The 23,771-nt window shown below is 41.3% G+C and overlaps 1 protein-coding gene across 3 annotated transcripts in view; it reads left to right on the top strand.

Annotated features, from left to right (window-relative positions):
* LOC126376490 (dipeptidyl aminopeptidase-like protein 6) overlaps nucleotides 1-23,532 on the top strand; it is a 211,034-nt gene extending 187,502 nt beyond the window's left edge. For all 3 annotated transcript variants that reach the window (XM_050023913.1, XM_050023914.1, XM_050023912.1), the window contains exons 8-19: nucleotides 176-318; nucleotides 9,522-9,645; nucleotides 10,563-10,798; nucleotides 11,153-11,273; nucleotides 12,384-12,519; nucleotides 13,354-13,526; nucleotides 15,980-16,122; nucleotides 18,317-18,508; nucleotides 18,913-19,070; nucleotides 19,397-19,608; nucleotides 20,001-20,176; nucleotides 21,351-23,532. In XM_050023913.1, the coding sequence (XP_049879870.1) occupies nucleotides 176-318; nucleotides 9,522-9,645; nucleotides 10,563-10,798; nucleotides 11,153-11,273; nucleotides 12,384-12,519; nucleotides 13,354-13,526; nucleotides 15,980-16,122; nucleotides 18,317-18,508; nucleotides 18,913-19,070; nucleotides 19,397-19,608; nucleotides 20,001-20,144 (1,782 nt within the window). In that variant the 3' untranslated portion in view covers nucleotides 20,145-20,176; nucleotides 21,351-23,532. The remainder of the gene's footprint in view (nucleotides 1-175; nucleotides 319-9,521; nucleotides 9,646-10,562; nucleotides 10,799-11,152; nucleotides 11,274-12,383; nucleotides 12,520-13,353; nucleotides 13,527-15,979; nucleotides 16,123-18,316; nucleotides 18,509-18,912; nucleotides 19,071-19,396; nucleotides 19,609-20,000; nucleotides 20,177-21,350) is intronic.
* Nucleotides 23,533-23,771: the final 239 nt, after the last annotated feature.

Below are 23,771 nucleotides of genomic sequence, written 5' to 3'. Positions count from 1 at the left end.
GTGGGTCCCGGTTACTACTTACTGATGTAAGTGAGTAATCGTTACATGAGCCATGTCAGGGGTATTTGGCGGCTCAATAATAACCCTGACGCTAAGGTTGATGAGGTTGGTAATCCACCTCACAACTCACACGGTAGAAGAAAAAAAGTATTCCTAGGTGACTTGTTCTGTGCAGACATACCCGGAGATCAGAAGCGTGCGGTACCCGAAACCGGGCACAAACAACCCGACGGTCTCGCTGACGGTGGCAGACATCGCAGACCCCAAGCACATCCGCACCAGACACCTGACACCACCCAAAATCATTCTTGAAGAAGGGTAAGTACTCATCACTAAGTACACATTTTTTTTTAAGAGTCACGCTCTTGTCGGTGTAGCATTCTCAATGCTACATTTTAGAGAAAAATAGGCAGCAATGGGGGCAGTGGTTTCCCTCTTGCCTTCCGCCCCAACAAGTAAGTATAGGTCCCGGCAAACTTCTTGAGCATCGACCTTGACTGCGCACAACCGAATTTTAGATCTCTTTGGTGGTGCGGTACGGGGCGCGGGGGTGGGTGAGTCCCGCATTGACCGGCTATTGGTAGATCAGTCAATACTTCCCCCGCGCACTGTGTCTTCGTCCCTTTGACTCCCGAATACACTTGCGTGCAGTGAAACTGTCACGTTTTTGTGATTGCTCTTTTGTTGGATTTTTTTGTTATTGCTCATTTTTTTAAGTTTAAGAATTAGTTACTAGCACGAGGTCTATGTCTACAGATCCAAAACCTAGCACTAGCTCTGGTATTGCTGGTTTCAACCTCATGGAAGGAATATTATACTTACCTGACGATTAGTTTTTTATTAAATATAATAATATAATATAAGTTTTAATAAACTATAATAATATAAGTTTAGTTTTATTTACATAATTAAATAATATAATAATTAGTTTTTTTTAATGAAGTTAAGAAAATAATCAAAAGTTCATTTTTTTTGCACGGAAGTGTACGTGCGCGAACTTTCCCCCACTACGACACTCGATGCTCAAGAAGTTTGCCGGGAGTTATACTATAGTGATTTAATTTTTAAGTACCAGGAGATCAGAAGCAACGGGAAAGTGACGTACCAAACGCGAGGCTTACAAACGACACTGCGTAAATATACAAATAATAAATGAGAACTTCTATTAATATAACTTACGCTCACGGCTATATCCTAGCTGGGGTAGTCAGAGGTACTTCCATCGCAGGATGAACTAAGCACCCACACTTCGCGAGATATCTAGACTAACGTCATAGAATAATGAATAATACTACGTATAGAACGGCAACTCTCCGCTCCCCACCAGCGTCTGAGCTAGGGCTAGGTTTAACACCCCCTCCCCCCCCCCCTCCCACACACACACACACACCTCAAACATAGTTTAAACTTGAATCGTATGGTCTTGAATAATAAAGGTCTATTGGTCTTGAATATATCGTCACACACACAGATGCGCGTGAACGATAATGTCAATGTGTAGTGTTTGTGTAAAACGAGGTTGTTTGTATGAAGTGTGACGTCTGACACCATACGATTCAAGTCTAAACTATGTTCGAGAGGGGGCGAGGTAAACCTAGCTCAGACGCTGGTGGGGAGCGGAGAGTTGCCGTTCTATACGTAGTATTCCTTATTCTATTCCTAAAGGTAAAGTAATATAGCTCTTTTACATTTGAATGTTTCCACTTCCCGGCAGTAAACGGTAGATCACTGATATCGCCAATCCAAAAGCATCAATCACACAGTGGTTTCAAAACAGAGAGTTGGCGGGACCAAGTTTGTACCCACCCTCTGAATGCTTTCGTGCAACAAGTCGTTTCAATCCATTGTGCAACTTCGATTCGTTAATTTACGTTGAAACAGATTCTTTTGTTGTAGTTTCGAACTTATTGTTTCATAAATTATGATTATTGTATCAATTTTTATTAGCTAATATTCTAAGTGTTATTATAAAACCTAATTCTTCTCTCAAGTTAGGTAAGCAGACCCCGGGAGAAATGGGATAATGCTAGGAAAATGATGAATATATTATATTACACACGGTGCTGCTCGCCAGTTCTGTTACTTGCTGAACTTGGCATGACACTCTTCCGCGTGTCTAGATCCTATATTAAAGTGAGCAGAAAAAAATAACAACAGTTTTAAAGTCCAAATTTTGGCGACTCTGATCATTCGACGAATGTGCAATATTGTGTATATGTGTATTCGATGTATTCATAAATTGTTAATCACCCTCTTACCTACTATAATAGATTCTTGCTCATAGAGAGGTTAAGTACTTAAATGACTACCTACTTATTAGATAGGAAAAGGATAACCAGGAACCCAAGAGACCAGCCACAACAGAAGATATCATAATTAGTTATTGGCTTTCATAATATAATAATATGTGACCTAACCTGTATTCGGATAGTTTTCCCTTCGCGGGTTGGAAGGTCAGACAGGCAGTCGCTTCTGTCAAAAACCGGACCTGTCAAATCTTCAGATTAGGTTAGCGGACCCTGTGAAAAATGGGACAATACGCTAGTTTCCAACTAGTCAAATCAGTTATCCTTTTACTAAACGTCAAAACACGAAATTACTGTGTAATTTGTATGAAAAAGGTGATAAAATGTCGGACTTATTATTACGTTTTTCTTGATTAAAATTCGTAAATAAGTTAAATATAAAAAAGAAAATGTTTTTCGTCAGTTTTAAATCTGTTTTTATTTAAGGTAAACGCTCCTATTAACGCCACCCAAAAATCGACATCGTTTACCGCCACCTTTTTTAAATTGCGGATATTTTGAATTGTGTCCGAGATAGAAAATTGATTCAAATGTCAAAAGATACATGTATTAATTGACTATGAAACGAACATACCCCTGAGCGTGGGCAACAACAGTCTAATTTGTGATTGGTCTGTAAGTGTGCAGTGTCCGCGCAAGCAACGCGCTCCATACAAGCCACTACTGAAATGCATAAGCATGCAACATTTTTTTCTTAAGGTTTTGTGTCCGATGAAACATAATTTTTCTTCATTTTAGTAATTATAACTACTTGTTAATACGTTTAAGAACTGAGAAAGCATGCTATATTTGATATTTGTGTTAGTTTTAAATGATTAATTTGAGTTTTAAAATGTGGCGGTGATAGAAGCATACATTTGCAGTTTGGTTACTATTACCGCCACCTATGGCGGCGATCGATATTTGTATGATATTTGTATTTTTTAGTTATTTAAGGTAACATGCCCAATCATTCATAATGTTATCATCTTATTTTATAGTATGGTTCATGAACTATATTAAAATCTATTAACGCCACACATTTGGTGGAATTCAAGTATCCTGTGCTGCATATAAGTTAATGTATTTTTTTAAGAAATGTATGAACAAGTAGTTGAAGTAATTATGAATTTCTAATTTAAATACTTTAGATATTTATTAAAATATGCTTTGAAACTGGTTATTACATACGTAGCTCTCATTTTGAATATTTATTTGTTTTCTTAAGGCTAATTTTTATGTGGCGGAAATTGAAACACAGAAATTACATACATGTTTCTATTACCGCCACCATAGATTCCCTCTTATGATTTATAGACAGGGTGATGCATTATTCTTCGGACTGACAGAGACGGACGGACAGACCGAAACGGACGGTCAGATAGAGACAGACGGACGGACAGACCGAAACGGACGGACAGACCGAAACGGACGGACAGATAGAGACAGAAGAACAGACAGAGACAGAAGGACAGGCAGAGACAGACGGACGGACAGAGACAGAAGGACAGACAGAGACAGGCGGACGGACAGAGACAGACGGACGGACAGAGACAGACGGACGGACAGAGACAGACGGACGGACAAAGACAGATGGACGGACAGAGACAGACGGATGGACAGACGGACGGACAGAGACAGACGGATAGACAGAGACAGACGGATAGACAGAGACAGACGGACCGGCAGAGACAGACGGATAGACAGAGACAGACGGATGGACAGATGGGCGGACAGAGACAGACGTCAATTATGTATATAAATCTATGAAACCAAAAGATTTTTCTGTAGTTTATGTCATAATTCATTTAATAAAAAAATAACAATAATAATAAAGTTTATTGAAAACTCCTCATACAGAATCATTTCGTCGACTCCCGAAATCCTGAGGGAGATTGGGAGTTTCTATAGACAGCTATATTCCACGAAAACATCAGGCGAAAGCATGGCTCGAGACCCTCGAGCCAAGCTTACCCGACACTACACTGAAGATATCCCGGACGTCAGCCTGTACGAGATTAGGATGGCCCTCAAACAGCTCAAAAACAACAAAGCGGCAGGAGATGACAGAATCACAGCAGAACTTCTGAGAGCGGGCGGAACGCCAATACTCAAAGCCCTCCAGAGGCTCTTCAATTCCGTCATATTTCAGGGCAAAGCGCAGAGGGCATAGAGCGGAAGCGAGGTGGTCCTGTTCTTCAAGAAAGGTGATAAAGCCCTACTGAAGAACTACAGACCTATCTCGCTTCTGAGCCATGTCTACAAGTTGTTTTCGAGGGTCATTACGAATCGTCTCGCTTACAGATTTGACGACTTCCCGAACAAGCCGGTTTCCGAAAAGGCTTTAGCACCATAGACCACATCCATACGCTGCGGCAGGTTATACAGAAGACCGAAGAGTATAATCTGCCACTTTGCTTGGCGTTTGTGGACTATGAGAAAGCCTTTGATTCGATCGAGACCTGAGCGGTGTTGCAGTCTCTTCAGAGGTGCCAAGTGGACCATAGGTATATCGAAAAGCTAAGGGACCTCTACCAAAATGCCACTATGTCAGTTCGAGTACAGAACCAGAGCTCTAATCCGATCCAACTGCAGCGAGGAGTGAGACAGGGAGATGTCATCTCTCCGAAACTGTTCACTGCTGCATTGGAGGATATTTTTAAGCTTCTGGACTGGAAAGGATTTGGCAACAACATCAACGGTGAGTTCCCGACGCACCTTCGATTTGCCGATGATATAGTCCTAATGGCTGAGACCCTGGAAGAACTGAACACCATGCTCGAGCATCTCAGTAACGCATCCCAACGAGTGGGTCTTAGCATGAACATGGCAAAAACAAAAATTATGTCCAACGACCATGTTTCACCCACTCCAGTTCAGGTTGGGAACGTTACACTCGAGGTTGTAGACCAGTACATTTACCTAGGACAAATAATCCAGTTAGGTAAGTCCAACTTCGAGAAAGAGATCTCTCGTCGGATCCAACTCGGATGGGCAGCGTTCGGGAAGCTGCGGAACATCTTCTCGTCCAAAATACCAGTGTCTCAAGACGAAAGTCTTTAACCAGCGCGTGTTGCCAGTGATGACCTACGGCAGTGAGACGTGGCCGCATACTATGGGTCTCGTGAGGAGGCTCGGTGTCGCTCAGCGGGCAATGGAGAGAGCTATGCTCGGTATTTCCCTGCTTGATCGAATCAGAAATGAGGAGATCCGCAGGAGAACTAAAGTCACCGACATAGCTCGGAGAATTGCAAAACTCAAGTGGCAGTGGGCAGGACACATAGCGAGGAGAACCGATGGCCGCTGGGGCGGAAAGGTTCTGGAGTGGCGACCACGTGTCGGACGACGCTCAGTGGGTAGGCCCGCTACAAGGTGGACCGACGATCTGGTGAAGGTGGCGGGAAGCCGCTGGATGCGGGCAGCGCAGGACCGATCGTTGTGGAGATCCTTGGGGGAGGCCTATGCCCAGCAGTGGGCGTCATACGGCTGTTGATGATGATGATTATTGAAAACAATTCGTTTACAGTTTTTGTTGGAACGCTGTCTTTCAAACTAGGTGAACCTGTATTTTAAGAGACAGTGCCTTCCCAATTTATGTATCTATTAACTACATTAACAGTGGTAAAAACAACTTTTTTTTTAAATAAAGTATTTTATTGTACCTGAATAGTTGGTTAGATATCTCGTTGGCGGTATTCGATGCAGCAAAGGCGGTAATAGAAAGAAACCGCAATTTATGTGGCGGTAATAGAGGAAAGTGAGTTTTCGGACATAAAATTATTTTTTATCCAAAATATTCACTCAAAATTAAAAATTCTTGATGTATTTAGCAGAAGACAGTCATAACAATACAAATAAAATAAATAAGCTGCACTAGCAAATACAGAAGTACTTAATTTCTGAGCGGTAATCAGAGCATAGCTTAACCTGGCGGTAATAGGAGCGTTTACCTTAGTACTTAATCAGAATTTCATAATTTACCTTGAACCTAGTACACGATCCAATACTAGGGAGATGATATTATTTTGTATTTCTAACGAAATACCCATAGCACAAACAAAAATACACAAAGTTTATGTTGGGATCCTTGATAGCAAAAATAAAACTAGCGGACTGTAACTATATCGCTATCCATTAATTCTAAAATATTTTTTTTTAAAAAAGATTACAAATCGAGCGCGAGCGCGAGCGAGGCGCAGAGAGAAGTGGTTTTCTTTTTTTTTATTAGTGTTGCCAACAGAAGAGAGCGGCGAGAGACGAATGAACGGCGATCGGCGGCCATCCCGCGACATACAATTAGTCATAAAACCGACTTTCAAAACACCGAAATTATTTACAAACGCCAAGGTCTAATCCCGGGTAAATAAGAACGATCTAAGCTTCGGCGGTATCAGTGCCATAGTAAAATGACATCAGTATATTTACTCCGCACAATGCATACCGACAAACGTGTGTGAATAGTTAAAAATAGCATGTCCTAATACTCTCCATACGTGAAATATAAACAGCCTGAATGCCCGCACTGGGACAGCGAGTTGGAGTATGCTCCATACCCCCTCCTGTTGTTTGAGGGGAGGCTTGTGGCCAGAAGTGGGATGTAATATCTATCCCCCCCCCCCTCGTGTGGATGGGTCCTACGCATACCAACATCGTTAGGTCAAGGAGTACATATACTGTCCAGTTGCTATAATCCGTCCACCTGAGAATCTGTCGAGCTGAGAATTTGTCCAGTTGCAAATCTGGCTTCACCACGCTGCTATTGTAAATAGGCAGAGAAATATACAAAACAGACCAGAATAAATGTAGAATAGTGCGTTTTCTAATTTAATCCCAATTAGGGCTGATTTTTCAATGAACGTACCTATAATAAATTATTTATCAGTGGAATTGTAAAATTTTGTGTATAACAATTTTGAAGAATTTAGTCTACGAATAACTATCTGTTGTCTATCTGTATCTTAAGAAAACGATACTGACACGTCTTGTTTGGTATATAGTTACAATATTTAGTGAAACTGGTTAAAATTCGTCCGTAGCAAGTGGACAGATTCGCAACTGGACAGATTCTCAGCTCGACAGATTCTCAGGTGGAGATTCTCTGAATACAGTCGTGAACTATAAAAATATCGGTAATTAATTGAAAGTCCCTCCTGGACCTGCTGTTCTTGTTAGACTATGTCAATATCTTGTGTAACATGTTTAACGATAAACATACGCTCGGCCGGTCCTTGGGGCCTTAATCCGGGAGAAGTCACATAAATACAACAATGCCAGTGTGTTAAGCCGATGTATTATCTTCTAACACCAATATAGACTATGTTCGGTAAGTATGTTAGATAGTGTAGATAGATAGATAGATAAAAACATTTATTTGGTCTACAGACACACATGCATACAAAAAAGAAAAGATTAGATACAGAAAACCAATCAACAGAGACGAAGCTCTGTATTAAACACGCCGGGTATGTATGTGTGCTGCAGCAGCGCAAATCGGTCGTAGCTCAGCGCAAGTTTTTGTTCTCACGAACAAAACGCTGATTTTCAACTACAACATGTCTGGAGAAATCCGCGGGTACGGCAACCGAATCAACTGATGTAGTGACTACTAGACGCTAATAATTGAATACAAACGCTCATATACTAGTTATAGCTCTAGTTACGTACACGCCTGTTGTTCGGTACAAGTGCACCGAACTTGTATTTATTGTTCTGAGGCGGGATTTTGTTCTCCTAATTTTTTGTCATATTTTAATTTGTCATATTGAGTATGGCCTATTATTTTTTTCCATAATAATAATTTGACATAATAGTGTTTTGGCATACTATGTCATTAAGTATAAATATAGTTTATTATTATTTATTTATTTGTACTTACACAATAAAACTCTACTTATTCTACTGTTATAAGGCATATTGTTTATTCGTCTAATTGATATTAGGCATAAAGATAGGGCATAATGTAACAGTAGGTTAGGGTGCGGGGGTGGCCCTTGGGCCAGCATGTTCATCTTACACATAAAAAATACACCTCAAAAAGAAAAACTCAGCATAACCGGACTTGAAGTGAACCTTCGTTGACTCCACTAATACCAACTGGCTGCTGGTAATGAAACTGTTATTTGCTCTACGAACGACGGATGATGAATCGTGTAAATATAACTGAGAGTGTGTTCAGAGCTTTAGTGGTGTTTAAGGAGGTCCCACACTAAAGTTTATTTTATTTTCGAATGACGTTGTCACTCTTAATGTAATCCAATAACTTCTGAAGATTTATTAGGTAGTATTTTTCATGAAACTAATTTTAATTCATCGCTATACAAAGATCAAACCAAATTAATCTAGGATCTCTAGAACCTTGATTAATCTGGACTGAGCCAGCAGCCAGGCCTTGGTCTTCTTCTTGGGCCGTGTTTACCGTGTACCAACCTCATCAACCCTGGTGCCAGGGTTGTTATTGAGCCGCCAAAGGTCCCTGGCATGTGGCATGTGTCTTCTTTGCCGTGACTTTTCGCAAATGGTATTAACTACTTATGTCTCCCCCCCCCCTTATAAGCGCTCCTCATTTGTCCGACCAAGTAGTTAATGACATTTGCGGCAAATGAATATAGGAATATAAAAAGTCTCGGTTTCATTACTAAAGTACGAAAATACGAAAGGTCAAATTGACAAGAGCTTCAATAAAAATGAAAATTCAGTATTATAAAAAGGAGTGAAAATATTTTGTACTTCCTACAATATAACGTCCGCTAGTGTAAGATCACCTTAACTCAGCAACATTTATCGGAATGAAATACCTACGTATTCGAGATGATGGATCTAATCCGTTTGAGTTACGTGCAGATAATCGATTACCGTCAATTTATCAGCTGTTGAATTGATGCCTTGCGACATTACGCACTTGGTTGCCTAACCCCATTTCATCTGAAGAGTAACATAGCGGAACCAGGTTATTATCGCTTAATTTCCCTTAAGAAAGAGCCCAGCCAAACATGATCCAAACATGAATTCGAAAACAAAAACGTTGTGCCCTTGCAGGGCATCATATGTACCTTCTACAATGTAACACCTTAACTACTCCTGACTTTGCAATGAATAAATTAATATGAATCGAAAATCAATGGTTTAGGCCTGTGCTGGATTCGAATCTGCGACCTCAAAGTGACTACCAACTATGCTACCACGCATAACCACCACCACAAATCCACGTATGTATTAACAAATATTGTCTCCCTGCAGAGACTACTACTTCACGAGCGCGCAATGGGTGTCCCTGACGGAGGTGTGCGTGGTGTGGCTGACTCGGCTGCAGAACCTATCAGTCGTGTCCGTCTGCAAGAGCCCCATGTGGTACTGCCAGGAGGTAAGGAAAACTTAGGGGGAAAAGAGGGAAAAAGGTCATTGGCACCTGGGGATTAATAAGGGGATCAATATTGCTATTTGACATTTGTTGTAATTGCACATTTACTCTTTTATATGCGCAAATATCAAAATCAAATCAAATATACTTTATTGCACATCATCATCAGCCCATTAACGTCCCCACTGCTGGGGCACGGGCCTTCCCTATGGATGGATAGGGAGATCGGCCCTTAAACCATCACGCGGGCCCAGTGCGGATTGATGGTTATTAACGACTGCTAATGCAGCCGGGACCAACGGCTTAACGTGCCTTCCGAAGCACGGAGGAGCTCGAGATGCTTTACTTCAACAATCGCAGACCGAGCTCGTTAACCGCTGCGCCACCGAGCTCCTCCACCACCGAGCTCCTCACTACTTTATTGCACACAACATACAAAACAAATCAACACAGATGAAGATAGATACAGTACAATCAAAAAATCAAATTCAAATTCAAATTGCAGTATTACTTTTTAAATTAATCAACATACGCAAGCCAATTCGAAAACTTCTTCTCTCTGAATGTGCTCGAATTGCCTAAGAAATGAAAACATTATACGCACATAAAGTCCCGCTGTTGAGAACCAATCTTGGTTGGTACCCGCCAGTTACTCGCGCGATGCGGATGCTTATCGCCCTGGCCTTGGACAATCCGGACGTTGACCTGTACAGCTGTTCGGTGGCCAAATTCACAGATGTGACATTTCACTATTGTCCTAGGTAAAAAAAAATCATAATAGTGTTGTCTATTATGTGTTTGTTTCAGTCGAATTGGTTTTTACTGTAATGGCTGAATGTAAAACTGTAAAAATAAAATAAATAAATAAACAATAATAAATGTTACACCTGCTGTATTCTATTTGACCTCTCGTATTACAGGTATACAGGATATCCTCAAGCTCAGAAGGCTGGGTGGAGTCGGCGCCGGCGCCGCTCTGGTCGGCGGGCGGCGGCGCGTTGGTCACTCTCGCGCCCATCCGCGACGGCCCAGCGGGGCTGTTCCGCCACGTGGTCAGGACGGAGCACAACGCCCACGGGCCCAGGGCGCTCCCGCTCACGCACGGCAGCTTCGATGTCGTCAAGCTGCTGGCGTGGGACCATGCCAATCAACACATGTGAGTGATCTTTATATTTGACAGTCCATCCTGCCAGATTCCTTAAGGCTCGGTCGGGGGTCGGGAATCGTGAATTTGAAAGTGGAACTAATTGGTAATATTTTTGGTGTTTTTAATACTACTGAAATACAAAAAAATACCTGTTGAAGGGGGTGGGGTTTCATACAGGGTCATGGTACTTTTGCAAAAAAGATTTCTCAATTTGGATATTATACTTATGAAACCAGAGTAGAACAGAATGGCATGCCAAGTAGTAGGTTACAATTGGGCGTTATGTTAGTGGAGTAACTCCATATCTATACTTCTGATGATTCAACTCTTCGAGGTGTATGTAAAGTATAGAATCTTTCGCAGATACTACCTGGGCATACCGGAGGGTAAACCAGGACAGCAGCACCTGTACAGAGTGTCGGCGGAGGCCCCGCGGCCGGGGTCGCCGCAGAAGTTGCCTTATTGTGTCACTTGTAACTCACAGGTAAATAATACTCACTTGTCACTTATCATCACTAATTTAAGAGCCACGCTCTTGTCGGTATGGCATTCACCATACTACATTTTTAGGGAAAAATAGGGCAGTGGTTCCCTCTTGCCTTCGATCCTGACACTTGTTACTACCTACCCAAAATCCTTATCCAAGACAGGAGATGACTTGATACGCATACATACATAAACTCACGCCTATTTTGGACTATGGAATTCCATTTGCTTCTCTTACACACTTGTCTTGCTTCCTCCACATTCATCAATCGTTTCATATACGCACGCCGGTTCAGAGTAGATCGTACAAAACGTAACGTATCGTAAGTTTTCAAAGGACATCTCCAATTTGGTCAATACACGTCCTTCTAGGTCTTTCTCTGCCAGCCCTACCATCAATCAAGATGACTTGATGATTACTAAAAAAGCACTTCTTAAAGTGAAATCTGCAAACACAAGGTGCTATTTTTGGATAACATCTATTCCAAAACGTTTTAAGATACTTTTGGACCCTACTACATCAAAGCCGAAAGGAATAGTTATAGTTTTAGTATTCTAGAGAAATCAGAAAGATGAGAAAAGCTTTTAAAACAATTACTTAGATAAGGTTTCTGTACTAATAAAGTTCATCTCTAACTGCATATGTACCTTCAGTAAATAAAATCCCTTTCCATCGTCAAGTTCATTCAAATCGTCGTCTTTCGATCTCCAATACTTTTCGACCACGTACTTTGAACACAATCATCAACCAGTCAATCCTTGCCCTTTATCGCATAATACTGTCATTATGTACTTATTAAATAAATTTTAATTAATTAATTTTTTTTTAATTTTTTGTTAAATGTACTTATTTTATGTAGGTTGTTCTTTTAATTATTTATTTTGTTAGAATGCACTAACCCGCTATTATTATACTTGTACAAAATTTTCCTGTACCCAAAGGTTGCCTGGAAGAAATTGCTGCATGAGCAATAAGGCCGCCTGTTGTGCTTTTCTGTATAATGTTGTCCTTATCTCTGTATTTTGTGTCCATTGTGCTCAATAAAGTATTTTATCTATCTATCTATCTACTGTCCAAATGAAGGTTATAATGATCTGCATTCCCCAGCCGTCTCCATCAATAAACCTGGAGTACTATGGCAACCTGGCCTCGTCAGGAGACAGCACGTGGGACGGTGACTGGATGGACGAAGAGATGGCCACCTCGCCGGCTCCCGTTAAGAAGAAGAAGAAGAAGCAACCTGGTAACTCCTTGCAACATAATATAACCTCACTACCACAACCGGGACAATTCATACAAAATACCTCATTTTACACAGACACTACACATTGACATTATCGTACACGCGCATCTGTGTGTGTGACGTCTGACGCCCATACGATTGTGCCCATAGAAAAGTGAAAATGAGGGCCGGGGGGGGGGAGGGAGGTAAACTAGCTAGCTCAGCAGCTGGTGGGTAGCGGAGAGTTACCATTCTGTACGTAGTATTATTCCTTAATCTATGCTCACTACTATGTACTTTCGTCACAAGATGAACTAAGTACCCACTCGCCAAGCTTTCTGTTAGACCAGCGCGAGAGGTGATTATTTATTTATTTTATTTTATTCGGGATAACAACAGCTTGTTTTACATAAAGATATTAAGTTATAATTATATACAATATAAGTACGCCAAATTAGCTATCCACTCATATATCTATGTGATGAGAGGTAATCTTTATTTCTATTTAATATGTTGTTAACAGCCTCCGTGGTCTAGTGGTTAGAGCGTTACGCTCACGATCTGGAGGCCCGGGTTCGATTCCCGATAGGGACATTGTCAAAATCACTTTGTGAGACTGTCCTTTATTTGGTAAGGACTTTTCAGGCTTGAATCACCTGATTGTCCGAAACGGAGGGCACGTTAAGCCGTTGGTCCCGGCTATTAGCCGTAAAAACACCTCCACTAACCCGCAGTGGAGCAGCGTGGTGGAGTAGGCTCCATACCCTCTCCGGTTGATTGAGGGGAGGCTTGTGCCCTGCAGTGGGACGTATATAGGCTGTTTATGTATGTATGTAATATGTTGTTAACCCGCAGAAACCAAGCCGACGAACGTGGCGTGCCTGTACCACGAGGCGCACTTCAGCCCTTCGGCAGCGTACTTCGTGCTAGAGTGTCTCGGGCCAGGAGTGCCCACCTCCAGCCTGCACCGGACCGCGCTGCCCGAGCCCCGGCTACTCAGCCACTTGGAGAACAATACTGCGGTTAAGGTGGGGACTACGATTGCTCTTTAAAACTTGACACATAACTAAACATAAGCTTACGTATCCGTTTGTTCGTAAGAGGAAAAACTTGCGCTGAGCTATGACCGATTTGCGCTGCGGCAGCACACATACATACCTGGCTTCGTCTATGTTGATTGGTTGTCTGTATCTAATCTTTTCCTTTTTGTATGCATGTGTGTCTGTAGACCAAATAAATGTTTTTATCTATCTATCTATCCAAGGTTAGTCAGACGTACATCGTAAGATGTACTAAGTAACCACGCGTCACATAGCTTTCTGTTAGATCGACGTGATAGGTGGCGAGCTGTATCGTTTTAATGGTTACTTAAATGATACAAATGCCTGGTAATAAATATGTTCCTTTAGTTATTAAATAAGTTGTAATATATACCCACATTGATTTAAAAGATGTGTTTCTGTTGCAGTTTCTTGTCCTTTCTTCTCCTCAGCTATAACACCTTGCGAAATGACGTTGGTAGATTCAAAAATGTTAAATTGACCTTCAACAATTAATCCATGATAATTAGGTTGAATAAATGATTCTTTCCTAAGAAACTTAACTTACTTACTTTTTGATTAATGTCACCATCTCCCTAGCATTATCCCGTTTTTCATAGGGTCCGCTTACCTAACCTGAAGATTTGACAGGTCCGATTTTTTACAGAAGCGACTGCCTATCTGACCTTCCAACCCGCGAAGGGAAAACCAGCCCTATACAGGTCACATACCTCCGAAAATGCATTTCTCGAAAAAGTGGGTTTCCTCACGATGTTTTCCTTCACCGCTGAGCACATGATAATCATTTATGATCCAAACATGAATTCGAAAACAAATCTATAATCATTGGTTTAGGCCTGTGCTGGATTTGAACCTGCGACCTCAAAGTGAGAGGCAAGCGTTCTACCAACTGGGCTACCACGGCTTCTTCTTGATGTGCAAATTATTTAACATTAGAATACATAATGAATAATGTTACATAGAGTAATAAAGTCGCCATGTTATCATAATAAACACATTGTTCACTGAATGTTTTCAGCGATGACTTCACCGGCTTAATGGTGTGAATGATATCCATAAATTATGGATGAGTGATCACTTGTTAATATTCATAACGATAAGACTAGCTTAGTACCGTAAATAGGTACCTACTTGGAACCTAAGAGAATTGGTAACAATTTAGTCTTCGAAATTTTGTGGAATAAATCATTTTTATTTTTGTTAAGTAAATTATTATGCAGTCGATAATTCCCACCGGGATTCGAATACGTGAGCCCAACGCTCAACCACTGGACCACGGAGACCGTTAGAAACAAATCTCAATGAGGACATGTCACAAAAATCACTTTGTGGGTGAATATCAAAATGTGTCAAGTTTGGTGGCGACTGTCATATGGTTTTTTCGTGAAAAATTGGGGAAATTGAGAAAATTGGGAATTGAAAAATTCCTTTTTCATGTTGGAACCGAGGATCCTTTTGGATCTTTTTCATGTCGGAACCCAATTTTTCACGAAAAAATGATATGAAATTTCGCCACCAAACTTGAAATTTTGAGATTCACCCCTGTGATCCCTAGTTTGGTTAGGACATTACAAGCTGATCACCTGATTGTCCAAAAGTAAGATGATCCCTTCCGTGGTCCCGGTTACTACTTATTGATGTAAGTATGTAGTCGTTACATGAATCATGTCAGGGGCTTCTGGCGGCTCAATAATTGACACCAGGGCAGGGCATTGGCTGCCATCAGGGTTGATGAGGTTCGTGTGGAATACTTACAACCCACACGATAGAAGAAGAAGCTAGTCGATAATAAAAACATCGTGTAATTTTGCAGCTTAACCTTTAAGAAAAATCGATTTATTCACGCTTGACTTATACTTATTTATTTACTACTAAGTACATCGATTTCGTTCGCGTGAAATGTCAAAATACAATCTAAGTAGATACTATAATGTAACTTTTCAGTTGTACCAACACTTGAAGGGTATTGTAAACAGCCTAGTTATACACATAACATTATCGTCATATTCATTTATAATTATGTTACTGTAGCTATCTTAAAACGTTCGCGAATGGCAGTCATTGCAAGTTACATTATATATCTTTTGACAAGTAGAAAATTCGAACGTGGAATGTATTTTTCTTCTCGCTCCCTCGCGCAGAGTCCTACGTTCTCTATATACTAAATAGTTTTTAGGCGATTCTCCCCAGATACTGATAGATAGATAGATAAAATCTCTATTTAGGTTTAAGACGTTAGCTCCTTAATATTAAAATTTGAACATATATAAAATGTAAGACTTAAAACTAAAAAGGGTACTAGCTCGGCTAATGTCGTATCGACCCACATCGGGGGCAATACGACGCCGATTTTCAGCCAGACCCCGTGCTGTCGTTGATGTAAGGCACATCAGGAAGTAAATCATCTATTATTTCACCAGGAACGTCTATCAGCGATAGCACTACCGACGCCGAGGACGTTCTCTGTGCAACTGTCGAGCGGGCACGCGGCCAGGGTACGGCTGCTGATGCCGCCGGGGCTGCGAGAAGACGAGGTCACCAAGTACCCGCTCCTGCTCAAAGTGTGAGTCATGTTCTAGAACGTTCTCAGTGCAGCTGTTGAGTGCCACGCGGCCAGGGTACGGCTGCTGATGCCGCCGGGGCTGCGAGAAGACGAGGTCACCAAGTACCCGCTCCTGCTTAAAGTGTGAGTTATTTTCTAGAAAGTTTTGAGTGCAGCTGTCGAGTGCCACGCGGGCAGGATGCGGCTGCTGATGCCGCCGGGGCTGAGGGAACACGAGGTCACCAAGTACCAGTTCCTGCTCAAAGTGCGAGTCATGTCCTAGAACGTTCTCTGTGTAGCTGAGCATAAGATTCCGCCAGGGCTGTGGAAAGACGAGGGCACCAACTACCCGCTACTCAAAGTGTGAGTCATGTTCTAGAACTTTCTTATTTCATCTGTCGAGTGCCACGCGGCCAGGGTGCGGTTTTTGATGCCACCGAGGTTGCGAAAAGACGAGATTACCAAATACCTGCTGCTGCTCAATGTGTAAGTCATGTTCTAGAACGTTCTCAGTGTAGCTGAGCAGCAGATGCCGCCAGGGCTGCGGTAAGAGGAGGTCACTAAGTACCCGCTGCTCAAAGTGTAAGTCATGTTCTAGAAACCTGGGCTGCGAAAAGACGAGGTTGCCAAATATCTGCTGCTGCTTAAAGAGTAAGTCATGTTTTAGAACGTTCTCTTGAAGTCAAGGCTACGGAAGGACCCGCTGCTACTCAAAGTGTGAATCACTGTGCAGCTGAAATGTCTTAGATGAGATGGTAATCGCATAACATAGACAGCCTGTATTGGGTACCTACAGCGGGCCTAGCACCGTATGCACGCGACTCTTTCTCGCCGCGACAAAGATCGTCTGTCTCTTTCTGTGCAGTACTGTGAGAGAGTGACGGGTGACGTATGTCGAGGCGAGAAGCTTACGGTGCTAAGCCCGCTGGGCCCGCTGGGTTAACTCATTCTTACCAACTGAGGCTTATCATTATGTGTCGTGGTAAATCTACATAAACACTTTATCAGCGCAGCGGTAGCATTTGACACAGTTGATGTCAAGGGTCTTGAATCTTCTCAGGATCTACTAAAAGTGACCAACGAATAAGTAAGAAGGTATTCATACAGCTCCATTATGATCTCAACTAGTCAAATCAGTTACTTTTTACTAAACGTCAAAACACCGAATTGCTATGGAATTTGTATGAATAAGCACACTGTGACGTCATAGAAAAACGTGACAAAATGTCGCTCGTAATTCGTTTTTCTTGATTAAAATTCATAAACAAAGTTAATTACTATTAGATCTGTCTTTATTTAGTAATCAGAATTTATCTTCAACCTAGTACACGATCGAATTCTTTTAGCACAACGTCACGTAAACGTAGCCAGAGAGAACAGTACTAGACTACTGTAAGCGACTGACTATTTAGCAGATAGGATGGGAAATTTAAACCATTTATAAAATGATAACAGTTCCATCAAAAGTAGGTACCTGTGGTTGAAATCACTGGTCATTTGCGTCAATTAAAATTGCTGTCTAAAACATCGAAACGTTTGCAATTTTCAGCAAATACTATTAAAACCGTTTTCAACAGGTCCACTTTTATTGTCTCGGCTATAATCACTTTTGCTACCAATTTTCGTGTCACGATCCCTCATTTCCGTCGAGCAACGAACATAATTTGCAATTCGTATCGCGTTCTATAATATTCGTAATCGGAATTGCGATGAACCTGGGTTGTGACCGGACCCCGCTAGTTCCGACTGTGATCTTTTATTCAGGACCAATGCTGTCGATTCATCAAATGCGTTTAGAGGTGAATGACTTAGATTCTTGGATTTTGTTTGAATGTTGAGGAAGTCTGTGGTACCCTTTGAAGGAATTAGCTAGCATGGCCGGGTAGTGTTGAAACATAAAAAATCGGTTTATTTAAGTACGTTTAGTTTTTTGACGACGTATGAGGAGTGTGCGAGGATCATAAACATACAGTAACAATAATAGTGTATTTTATTTGGAGTTTTCATATAGTGTGTACGGTTTTGCTATCCAACACAGCATCAAAGGAGAAATTTGGCGATCACCTGCCATAATAGCCATCTTAGGACTTGGTATCAAAAGTAGATTCAAATTTTCTTGGAACAGCCTGTGACTTTGCGCATCCAATACGTGCGTAAGATCACATACACACACCACAGGCCAGCACAGGTCATTTATAATTCTTCCTTTAAACAGACACGGCGCGCCAGGCACTCAGCTAGTGACAGAGCGCTGGTCGCTAGGCTGGGGGGCGCTAGCGGCCGGCGCGGGCGCAGTGTTGGCCGCGGTGGACGCGCGCGGCGCCGGCGGCCGCGGATTGGGCGCGCACCACACACTGCATCGGAGACTCGGCACTGTCGAGCTGCAGGATCAACTTGAAGTCGCTGAGTAAGTAGCCATACTCAATAGTGACTCTGACGCCAGGGTTGATGAGATCGATCATTGATCTCATAACCCAGACGAGCGAAAAAGAGAAGTAATATAGTTCTATCATATCCAACACTTTAAAAAGTGACAACATCCTTTGCGAATTGGCGAATCAATCCCGAGCAAGTCCAACAAAAAATCACCAGTCGTCCAAAGGGATTATTTCAAAGACGATATGTGATCATGGGATTTCTCTAAGTTAAAGAAAGACTACATGAAATAGATAAACAGCCGATGAAAAATACCAAATATGAGGAATTTTAGGAGGTTAAAACACAAACATAGACGAATGCGTCTGTCGACATCATCAGAAAATCGTTATAACCTGTACCAAATCTTAATCCCCAAAATTTCCTTAAACTTAGGTATCTCCGCGATTCCCTCCACTTCATCGACGCGCGGCGCGTGGCGGTGTGGGGCCGAGCTCACGGCGGCTTCCTGGCGGCGTTGGCGCTTGCCAGCCCGCTCAATGTGTTCCACTGCGGCATTGCCATCACGCCCATTGTGCGCTGGCGCTATTATGGTGAGTTTTCGAAGTGCTCTATATTAGTACAGCCTTTTGCAACTGTTCGATTGGAGTTTGATAATTTATTCTGAGGAGAAGATTTTCAATCCATCTTTCGAATCTTCAAGAAACATATTTAAGCTATCAATTTTTATAGGTTACCTATCTTCAAAGCTTGGGCACGTACAATTTTTTTACTCCATCAGCATTTTGATTCTTCTCAGGAACAATAGATTCACAACTCTTCCGCAGTTTATAGTAAACGTTTTAAACATCTTCGTTTATATTTACCATCTAACCGTACATTTATTTAAAACTGACACAGCATATTCTACGTTCTACAGCATCAGCATACGCGGAGCGTTACATGGGCTTCCCGAACGCAACGGGAAATTACCGCGGGTACGCTGACGCTGACGTCACGAAGCAGGCCTCCGCCCTTCACGACAAAATGCTGCTGCTAGTGCACGGCACTGCCGACGACAACGTGCACGTGCAGCAGACGATGGCGCTGGCTCGCTCGCTGGCTGACCAGGGCAGCATGTTTAGACAACAGGTAAACAAGAAGAATTGTTACTATGACATAGCAATTCGAAAAATACCGTCTCTCGTACTCACCGTTTTTGTTTTTTCGTTTGGCAAACATTTATAACTTATGACTTCCTAACTGTAACTAGTCTGGAATTTCTATCCTACAGAATATCATTATTGAAGAATTACATTAAACACTCGACTAACATTTTACAGAGATTTATTGTACTGAAGCCTGAAAGCCTGAAGCCTGAAAAGAGTGACTATGCTAAGTACTTCCTAAACGCTCTTGTAACGAACCAAATGTCACTTGTTTCGGAAAAACACCCGCAAAACTTGACCATCACATTACACCACATCATATCACTATCGTCATGTCATAGTACACCGTTTCACAAATGACCGATCTCCCCGCAGATCTATCCGGATGAGGGTCACAGCCTGGAGGGCGTGAAGCGGCACCTCTATAGAACCATGTCGTCCTTCCTCGACGACTGCTTCCGAAAGCAGGTGCCTCCGGAGACGAAGGCGGGACTCCGCAACGGCGGAAACCTCGACTGAGACACGTGGAGTGACGAGGAGTTGAACTCTTGGTGAGTTATGCTAGCCTGGTATACTTAAGCTCTCTACACGAACGAAACAAAAGGTTCCCGATTCCCAGCACTTTATTAGAATGAACGGATACTACGGACTTTAACCTGTCACTATGGATATTGATCAGTCATTATGCAGAATGACCTGTGATCGGTCACTACGGACAATGACCGATCACTACGGACATTAACTTGTCATTACGCAAAATGACCGGTCATTATGGACATTGACTTGTCATAACGCAAAATGACCGGTCATTATGGACCAGTCATTTTACAGAACGCCCGGTCAGTATGGTACGGACATTGATAACTATGGACAATAACCGGGTACTATAGACATTGACCAGTCATTATGCAGAATGACCGGTCACTACGGACAATGACCAGTCATTTTACAGAACGCCCGGTCACTACGGACAGTGACCAGTCATTATACAGAATCCCCCGACACTACGGACATTAACCAGCCATTATACAAAATGCTGGCCACTACGGACATTACCCGGTTACTATGGACAATGACCGGTCACTACGGACATTGACCAGTGGAATGACCAGTCACTCTGGACATTGATGAGTCATTATGCAGAATGTCCGGACTGACCATTCATTTTGCAGAATGTGCGATCACTACGGGCATTAACTAGTAATTATGCAGAATGACCGGTCACTACGGTACGGACATTGATCAGTTATTATTGAAAACGACCGGTCACTATGGACATTGACCAGTCATTCTGCATAATTACCGGTCAAGTACGTTACGGACATTAGTCAGTCATTATTGAGAATGACTTGTCACTTTGGAGAATGACCAGTCACTAAGAATATTGACAAGCCAACCAGAATGAGCGATCAGTACGGCACGGACATTGATGACTATGGAGAATGACCGGTCACTGCGGGCATCGACCAGTCATTATGCAGAATGCCCAGCCACTACGGACATTGACGGGTCACTACGGATATTGATCAATCATTATGGATTCACTGCGGCAGATTGCCCATTTAAACGAGCATACATTAGATACTTTTTATAAAAATAATTCTAATTTTATTTTATTTTTATATTACGCTTATTAATCAAAAATATTTCCGCTTTCCTTATGTTTGTAATCTGATTATCATTATATTTAATGAATGTCCATCTTACAAACCGTCTTTGTTTCAGGTAACGTAAACAGATAGACGATCACAAATTAGAAGATAACGTTGCAAATACAATCGTAGTACAATTTCTCCATATCCAATACACGTCTACTGCCAAAGAGTGCATACTCTTCAACCATGAACTTTGTGATATAATGTTGATTAATATTAATACATGCATTGGTCGAAAGTGTTTTTGGAATTGGCTTCGAAGGGTATGGGCGTACCCGGAGTATGGGCGTATCCGGAGTATGGGCGTACCCAGAGGAAGGTCGTACACAGAGTATGAGTATACCCGGAGTATGAGTGTACTCAGAATATGGGCGTACTAGCTATGGGCCGGAGTTTGGGTGAACTAATGCAGTATAATTTTCAACATCAATCCATGCTCGGTGATGTATCACTGTGTTTGGCTGAAATTTCAAAAAAATACAGGAGTTGTTGTTTTTGGTGAATCACAATCGCAAAAATAAAGATAGTGGTAGATGTTGAAAGTAACCATTAAAGAAGCAAAACTTACCTAGTTATTTTTTTGAAATTACTCCTCTCGGGATGAGTCAATAAGGTAGACTCTTGTGCCCATCCACTATATACCACAAAAAATAATAATGTTTTTGTTGGGACATACTTCCTTAGGCCTCAGAAAAAAACTTGTTATAAAATTATATTGCTTCTAAGGAATGTACTAAGATGTGGTGTGAAGAATCGTTTTTGCATTTGCCTTTGCATGAAACAGAAAATGTGGAAAGGACTATACTTACCCTAAAACACTTTTGGCTCAAGACAGACAATTTAGTGTGAAAGAATATTGTGATTTCATCATTAAGAATTCAGTGAAAAATAAGAGACCAAGAATTTGTCTGAAAATGTGAAATTCGGTAAAAATCTCCAAGATTTTCTCTATTCGAAGGAAGTTCTGTTGTATGAAAAATTAGCGAGGAATTTTCAAAATTCTTCTTGTAACGCGATTTTCATCTAGTGACAAATAAAGGAATTGAATTGTAGATCTTTAGTCAATATCGTTTGTGATCTTAGTAGTAACTTCATTGTAATGTTCATCACGTTAAGTAGACGCAGAGTATTGTTAAAAAAGGCATTGGTTGTGTATAGACATAACCGAATTGTAGGACTACGCATTTTATACCTGAAAATAAAGCCTGTCTTAGACGTCCCTAACAAATAAACCCAGTCGGTATAAATTACAAATGTTTACTTGATCGCTTGAGACATTAAGAACAAGTTACATATTAGTTTTCAAGGGACGTATACGATTGCTTTAAATAATACATTTTAAAACTATTTTTGAACTCATTATTCAAGATATATTAGTATTTACTCCATCTCAAATAAAGACGTAGTCCTACTTTGATAAAAACGAACCAAACCTAGCTTATAATTTGGCTCAATTCGAGGCCAATTGAAACGCTTTATTGTGACGTGACGTGATCGTCAAAGCTCGTGATTGGCCGAATGTGGAACCAATCAACGCAGGTCGCACGTTATGCATAAAAAGTTTATCATATTCGAAAATGGTAAAGTGTAATTTCTAAATGACAAATAATTGTACAGTATAAGGTTTCCGAGTTAGAAATATACAATTGAATATTTATGCGTATCTTAAAAAGTGTGCTTTGGGGATGATCGAATGGACTGGACGTTTGTTTCAACCAAATAAAATTACCTACTTAAGTTCGAGTGACATGATAGCGTTTACGCTACCGTTATTATACCGGTATAAAATTACGGTACTTACCGATTTCCTATTGGTCCGTAAAATAGGTACCGTATTTTTATACCGGTATGTAACCTTAACCTATTTAAGCCTTGCTACGTGCTTCCCCTTTTGTTATTAAGGTCATTATTATATTGATTTTGACGCCATCGACTTGTTTTTTTGTAGATTGCTTATGTGCAGTCCATCTGATTATACCCTAAGAATATTCGTTCATATATATTGGCCGATGCACTGTTGCTGCCATCAAATAGAGGCATTATAACCACGGGATAGAGGAAAGATAGTGAAAAGGCCTTAACGCGCTTTTCAAATTCCATAGCCACTATACCGGCAATGTATTATTTTATGTTATAATTTTATCATTACTTTTCGAAAGATACTGCATACAAAAGTATTTTTTGATAAATACGAGTAGCCGATCATACTAAGGTTTAGCTTTCCTGTGATAAGGACTATTTGACTTATTTTCCTGCAGACACACACAAGACGACCTTTTAATATATTTTCGCGGAGCTCCATGCGTCATAAAGTTTTCGGACGAGTCGTGCAAAGTTTGAACTATTTGCTCATACTTGTATGGCGCGCGTTTTGCGCTCACTTGGCTCTTCCAGTCTCTTTCTTCTATTCCGTGGTTATAAAAGCCATGCGCCTCGTTATTTGCATCGACTTAGATTTTTCAATGGTTATCTCAGTTACTTAAGATTTAAA

This window comes from Pectinophora gossypiella, chromosome 21 (assembly GCF_024362695.1).
Source record: "Pectinophora gossypiella chromosome 21, ilPecGoss1.1, whole genome shotgun sequence".
Taxonomy (NCBI): domain Eukaryota; kingdom Metazoa; phylum Arthropoda; class Insecta; order Lepidoptera; family Gelechiidae; genus Pectinophora; species Pectinophora gossypiella.
Note: the sequence above shows the minus strand (reverse complement) of the source record. Positions and strands in the feature narration are given on the sequence as shown.